Source organism: Hippocampus bargibanti, linkage group LG02, assembly GCF_051943395.1.
Source record: "Hippocampus bargibanti isolate YZ-2025 linkage group LG02, ASM5194339v1, whole genome shotgun sequence".
NCBI classification, from domain to species: Eukaryota; Metazoa; Chordata; class Actinopteri; order Syngnathiformes; family Syngnathidae; genus Hippocampus; species Hippocampus bargibanti.
In genome coordinates this window covers 18,717,311-18,724,932 of record NC_142735.1, presented here as the reverse complement: position 1 = coordinate 18,724,932, position 7,622 = coordinate 18,717,311, and the positions used below count along the sequence as shown (strand labels likewise).

Sequence of the window (7,622 nt, the reverse complement as noted above, 5' to 3'; positions counted from 1 at the left end):
CAAAAACTTCCTGGGTGGCGCTGGTGATGGGGGCGTGTTCAGTTCATGCTGTTTGTTGTGTCGTGGCGAGTTTGGATTATAGATTTAGTATACACATTATTAAGGCGTGTTGAACAATAAACAGCCCTCCAGAAAAAAATACATTTAATTATTAGGATTATCAAACCCGGAGAAACTGAGTTGAAACAATGGTTAAAAAAACATCTAAATAAACGTAACAAAGAAAACAGACACAAAGAAAACGGTAGCAATCTATAATCTCAGCCTAATTACTGATACAGACCAATTTTAATTTGTATGTTTTATGTATTTTCCCAAAAAAGACGAATATGCTAAGAGTGAAATGCATGGAAGTCGACAAAGAACGGTGGCAATGTCTTTGAAAAACCCATAAAATGACAATTTGAAAAATAACACTGTGCCCACCGTCTTAATTAAAATACAATTATTATGACAATTTAATTTTTTTCATACGCATCTGTTTTAAATTTAGATTAAAAACCTGAATCAAAAAGTTGTGTGTGTATATATATATATATATATATATATATATATATATATATATATATATATATATATATATATATATATATATATATATATATATATCGAATTTATATATAAATATATATAATATATATATATATATATATATATATATATATATATATATATATCGAATTTGCATAAATAGCACACAATGTATGATCAATAGGTTATTTTTTCCCCTTTGGGTGAAATTCATAATTGGCCAGAAAGATTTAATAAATGAACAAACACACACACAAACATATATACATTACAAATAGCTATGCACAAGGAAACCTCCAGGTGTTTTTTTTTTCAAAGAAATAATTTTATTATTTAAAAAAAATCTTAATCTATTGACTCCAAAGCAGCAAATGAACACCCTACGATGGTAGTCATAAATACAATACAATACGATTATTGTACTCGTTCCTTGACTGAGTCATATATCCCATCCGAGACGGGGTCGTTTATTTGCCACCTGCCCCCACCACATGCACCCCGACGCCAATTGAAACAACATTCCAGCTTCGTTTCGGACCTCCTTTAACACAACGGCATTCGTGTCTGTTCTCTTTTAACAAACACAATCGAATATTTGCTTGAATGTACTGTGCTCGGTATTTGTGACGCTGCCGTTTTTATTCCGGCCGTCACGGAGGCCACCCCCTCAGGAGGGTGACGTCATCTGTACTGCGTCATCTGCACTGCGCTGGTGGTCCCGTGTCGCTTAATGAGCAAATTAGCCGCACGGAGGCCCCTCATTAGCCAAAGGCCGGCTTACTAGCCCTGCCCTGGCCTATCTTGGCTGGTTTTCTCTGTCTGTCTATCTTGCGCTATTGATGATGACATTTCCATAAGAAGATTACAAACGGATCAGCAGCGCTGAGATGGTCGTACAGCAAAAGAAAAAAACGCCCAGACGATAATTGCAGCTTACTTTTATTGGCCTCGTCTGATTTGTCAAGCGCCATTGAACAGTAAAATTAAACTGTTGTGTTACCCCCATCGAGCGATGTTTGACAATACATCAGCATGATTTCACTCTTTCTAAAGGCCAAGGTGAACGTCGTGTATGGTCGAAAAGCGCTTACACTTGAAGCAAGTGATTGATCTGGATTCGTCAGGTCTTAAATCAGACATGCAGTATCGTAAAATGAAGAACAGCATTTAAAGACAACAGGTGATACGGCTGGCAGATAAATGTATTATCATTGCTCATCAGTTTCAACATTAACAATTTAAAATATATATAGGCAAATACATCCACAGTATCTCAAGATGATTACATTTTAACACACTGTAGAAACGTCAAAATTGTACCCGTGTGATTTGATTGAAACCACTGCAAACGATTACATCTGACAATGATGAGTGTTGAAGTTAAATATAACTGAATTGTTTTTTCCAACACCTACCACGAGAGGGAGTCCAGGTGCCATTAGTGGGGAACATGTTTTGAAATTGATGGGGGAGGCTAACCTGTTGCTCTCCACGTGAGCATTTTGTAATATGTTTGGAGGCAAACACCATTTAATTTTTGCTCCGCAGGGTGTACATTTCGTAATTTCTAATTAAATAAGAAATGTGTCGTCAAGAATCTCGTTGGTTTAATTTCCCTCCGAAGCACCTTACTCAAATTACCCTCATACTCTTAACAGAAGACTTAAAAAAAACACTACCATTGACACTAATTAAAATATCAGGTAAAACTTAATTAATAATAATGACAATTGACAACTAACTAATAATAAAATATAATATAAAATGCAAATAATACAGAAATAATAACTGTTTTTATATGTTTAAATAAAAACACTGACAATCAGTCTGCTCCAGTGTTTTGGGCAAATATGGCCCCTTGCAATTCCACCAGTAGCCTGTTGTGGTTAAGGAGCGAAGAAGCATTGTATATTCTCTTGAACATTTCAACAGGTCTTTATATTGTGCTTTTACAACTGCTGTAGCTGTAACAGTATTTTACAGAACCGGTAATTTTAAATAATAAAGAAAAAAACATACATCCAAAATTTTATAAATGTAATGAACCACCAAACAAGACTGTTCAAACAAAAATGATTGACAGAATGCCAAGCTATAATTTTTCTTGGTCAAATATGTTTTAATACATTTTCATACATTGTAATTCAGCCCTTTCCTGAACAAAATTATTATGGAAATTGAAATATATATATATATATATTGTCAAACTACACTCCCCTGTTTACGATGCAATTTTTTTGTGACAACAAGACACCATTTCAGGGGAAGATATGTGCCAAGACAAAAACATTAATTCCGAAAAACACATTTTCATGCCTAAAAATTGCACTTTTTTTTTTACAGCAAAACATTTCAATGCAACATATGTTTTTAGATTTTCATTGGATTATGCCGATTTTAATAATAATACATTTCATTTATAAACGCCTTTCATAACTCCCAAGGACACTTTACAGTAACAGGCTATTTTGTAAATGAATATTGTTTTAATTGAAACAATACCGCTTTCTGGAAGCCATTTTTGTGTACATCCTTAAAGTGTGCTAAAAAATAATCCAAAATGGGTTGAAATTGTTGTATTGACTCAGCAGTTTTGAGAGTGTCTCATTTTTTTGCACTACAATATTGAGGCCAAAGCCATTTCCATACCAAACTTAGATTTTGAATGTTGCCTTTTAAGAGGCCATGACAACCTTTTGTAAACAAATCGTTTTAAGGACAAAATCGTACATCTGCATTGGGAATTATGAACTCTCTGTTTATTTTTGTTTTGAGAAAAATACTTTTGGGGAAGTGTGTCATCAACCAATCCACTTTGCATGCATATATTTAGCGTTTTTTGTGTTTAAAATGCCATGTTTTATGGCAAACAAAAATTTTAAAGCTGTATATATGATTTTAAGTTTCTGTTTTGTCAGTGTGGTGTGTGATACAAAAAAAATATACAAAATGTGTTTTTAGTGGAACCAAAAACGTTATCGCATATAGTTTCATTTTCAAGGACGTTTTGCATTATTATGACCAATTACTAATTCGTCGAACCTTTGACCATTTAAAATAAAAATAATAATAGTTGACGTCTAAATTTTAAGTCGTTACTCGTGAATATTGAGTCCAGACGATCATTTTTATTTTTTGTCTTAAAGAACCAGAACCAAAAATCATCGACATGATACTCGAGGTTAAAGGCTTACCCCCACCCTCCCTGCTTTCAACGGTCGACACCCAAGCCCCCATTACCAGGTGTGAATGTTTTGAGGTCTCAACTCGTTTCGGTAAAGTAGAAACGTGATAATGTGCCCCCTTGATTATCATAGCCATTAGCGCGCGCCCACGCACGCACACACACACACGCACAAATTCCGAGTGCGAGTGGGGGTTTAGCTATCGTCCGTCAGACGTGGGGGAGGAGGGAAGAGGTGGCCGCTCGCCTCCACAAGAGGTCGTTGATGTATTAAAAGTTTTCGCCTTAACAAGCAGCACTGTCGGTCGGGTACCGAATTTAAAGCGCATTGAACAACGGGCAATGACGAAACGGATTGTTTTCGCTCAGTTGTATGCCACAAATCTGTCATTTCACACGCTCCTTGAAGACAACAGCTGACCAAACTTAGTTTTAGGTGGTGATTCAAACCTGTCCATTTATTCTAACTGCCCAAAATGCTAATTAAGACACGACTTTAACAATTTAATACGATTGTTCAATCCGTAGTATTTTGGCATTTGCAGATTTTCTCTTGACACCGTCGAATTGTTGTTGATTTAAAGTGATTATTTCCGTCATTTTTTGGCACATATACTTTTATGTTAGTTGAAATGTAGCTAATTTTGGTCCACGCATTCCCGTTTACCCTTTATGTTCATCAGCTATTTGCTAGCAAATTTGTGCAGGCTTTATATTTAACAGTGATGCAGTCAACTGCAAAATAGATCTATCAAAGCATTTAGACAAGCCCTTCACAAAAAGACCAAACATTTGGGAGGGTGCTCAGTTTATGTGTTCTTTTAAGAACAAAAAAAATCTTAGTTGATTTTGTCATGAGTGCAATTTATAATTTGGTATCTTTTGCCAAACTGCGTTGGCAAAATGTTGCCAAGTCGCCAAATTGCCACCTTTTTTAAACCTCCTTCCAAGTGGCTTTCTGATTGGCTGTCGCGCTGCTGTGGTGGGAGGCTCCCTGTGATTGGCTGCCCGTTGCTCCATCACATGTCTCCCGGTCCTGGCCAAATAACACGCGGGGCTTGGCCAACAAGTTTGCGCACTTGTGTTGAGAGCCGAGGAGCACCTGCACGACGACTTTTCCACTCCTCTTTCCGGAGACTAAAACTTTTCTTTGACTTTGGGCGCACTTTGCCCAACTTTTATTGTTGTCGTTGGTGGTATTTTGCCGCGAGAGCGCGCAGCCGTCCCGGATCAGCCATGTACAACATGATGGAGACGGAGATCAAGTCCCCGCTGCCCCCTCCGCCCAACTCTGGCTCGACACCGGGCTCCAAGGGCGGCGGCGGTGGAGTGAGCGACCAGGAGCGCGTCAAGCGCCCCATGAACGCCTTCATGGTGTGGTCTCGCGGCCAGCGGCGTAAAATGGCCCAGGAGAACCCCAAGATGCACAACTCCGAAATCAGCAAGCGCCTGGGCGCCGACTGGAAGCTGCTAACGGACGCCGAGAAGCGGCCGTTCATCGACGAGGCCAAGCGGCTGCGCGCCATGCACATGAAGGAGCACCCCGATTACAAGTACCGACCGCGCCGGAAGACCAAGACCCTGCTGAAGAAAGACAAGTACTCGCTGTCCGGGGGGCTCCTGGCGCCAGGGGGCGCGGCGGTGGCCAACCCGGTGCAAGTGGGCCAGCGGATGGACGGCTACGCGCACATGAACGGCTGGAGCAACGGCGCCTACTCGCTGATGCAGGAGCAGCTGGCCTACCCGCAGCACCACGGCATGAGCGGTCCTCAGATCCAGCAGATGCATCGCTACGACATGGCCTCGCTGCAATACCCCATGATGAGTACGGCGCAGAGCTACATGAGCGCGGCCTCCACGTACAGCATGTCCCCGGCGGCGTACGGCACGCCGCAGGCCGCCGTGGTCAGCGCAGCCGCCGCCGCTGCCGCCGCCGGCGGGGCCGCGGGGAACCCCAACCCGTCCATGGTGGGCTTGGGCTCCATGTGCAAGAGCGAGCCCAGCTCGCCGCCGCCCGCCATCACGTCGCACTCCCAGCGGGCCTGCCTGGGGGACCTGAGGGACATGATCAGCATGTACCTGCCGCCCGGCGGGGACAGCGCGGAGCACTCGGCCTTGCAGGGCAGCCGGTTACACAGTGTGCACCCCCACTACCAGAGCGCCGGGACGGGCGTCAATGGGACACTTCCGCTCACGCACATCTGAGTGAGTCCTGACGAGAAAATCAAGACTTTTCCCAATTCAAAAACAAACTACAAAAAAGTACTTGGATACTTGAACGTTGGTTGCCGTGAAGCGAGGGTGTCAAACTCGAGGCCTTAGGGGCCAAGACAGGCATGTCAAGTACACAAAACGTTGACTTGGACCTGCACTGAAATTTCGTTTTCCTTCCCTTGAACTGGTTTTGCGAATGATTTTTTCAACCAAATGACTTCTTCACATAACCCTAGCACCCCCGCACCCTTTTAGCTGCTGTGTTAAAAATAAATCAGTGTGGGGCGGTTTAAAAGGTTGACTAAAACAGCTCATTTCTAAATTGTTTTATTAAAAAATAGCAGCATTTGTCTATATGTAAAAATACAACGATCTGATGATATTTTTTTAAGTTGCCTGCAGCAAAAATTTGAGTTTGACATACCCGCGGGAAACAAAATTACTTTTCACACACGCAATATTTTTGGGGTTCTTGTGCCCTTTCGGACTGACATGGAGTGCACCAGACTAAATCGTATTGCAAAAAAAAAAAAAAGAGGAAAGTCAGTTTTTTTAAATGATCACAATGAGTATAAGCAACCATAGTGATAAAGAGAAGAATTGGGCTTCTATATATTAAATGATGCCACATTTTCATCTGCGTGAAAAGGCAAGTGGCCTCATGAAGAGGCTGGTTTAGTTCAGACAAAAAATGTTTACACTTCATTTGTAGAATGTCAGCTGTCCAAACTTGTAGACCTTTTTCTTTTTGGCCTGTCAGCCCACAACAGTGTTTTTTTTTTCCCACCTTTTTCAGTTTCAAATGTAATATTAAGACTGTGCTGGTCGCAAGCGCACGTTTTATTTATAGTTCCTCTTCTTTTAGCTTTGGAGCCCAATGTTTTGTCAAGTGGAAGATACTGTATGTTCACATTTTTGTACATTTCTGTGACGGTTAGTGTCTTGTTTGTATTTTTTTCTCTTCTTTTTTTTGGGCAGTGTCAAGTTCACTCATTTTCTGGAGTGAGAGTTTTTTTTTTTTAATTTAAACTGACCTTTCTACATGTTTGAAGACCATCCTCTATGCTCAAATGCTGAATAAATTTGTATGAAACACACATTTGAGACCCTTGGTTTTTATATTGAATCTAAAATGTGGACTGCTGGTGTTTTTTTCTAATCCTGGAAACTAATTTATTTTCCAATTACAGCATTCATTTCACAGATACAACGCCAAATGCTTTATGCTTTGAACCCCTCCAAGGACAAAATCGACATTTATCAATCACGGCATTAGATATTTTGATATGACATGGTCCACAGAGACAGACTTTACAAGCTGATTACCTTTTAAATGGTGTATTGTAATCACAAAAAAATATATATTTTTACAGTACTGAAGATGAAATGAGTTATTAAAACTATTTTGCCAAAGTCTCTAAGACAAATTCATAGCTCACATAGCATTATTATAACTGCATTCTTCGATTTTAACTTGAGGTGACAATAGCAATCAATACACATACACACAAAAATAATTGCCAAATGTGAATATTGTTTTATTTTATTTATTTTTTTGAGTTGTCCAAGTCATAACACGCAAAACAACAAACACTTGTTTGTTGAATTAGTTTTTTCATTCTTGGTTGCCGAAAACCTTAAAAAATGACTCAAGCGGTCACGCTTGCATTGACTATCAGAACTTTCTAAGTTA

At 40.1% G+C, this 7,622-nt stretch overlaps 1 protein-coding gene across 1 annotated transcript; it reads left to right on the top strand.

Annotated features, from left to right (window-relative positions):
• The first annotated feature begins 4,770 nt into the window (after positions 1 to 4,770).
• sox3 (SRY-box transcription factor 3) lies at positions 4,771 to 7,026 on the top strand. The gene has a single exon (XM_088989803.1). The coding sequence runs from the start codon at positions 4,952 to 4,954 to the stop codon at positions 5,918 to 5,920; it is 969 nt and encodes a 322-aa protein (XP_088845929.1). The 5' UTR covers positions 4,771 to 4,951; the 3' UTR covers positions 5,921 to 7,026.
• The last annotated feature ends 596 nt before the right edge of the window (positions 7,027 to 7,622 follow it).

What these genes read in the sequence shown, in the direction of transcription:
- sox3 (XM_088989803.1), top strand. Translation starts at nt 4,952, where the DNA reads ATGTACAACATGATGGAGACGGAGATCAAGTCCCCGCTGCCCCCTCCG.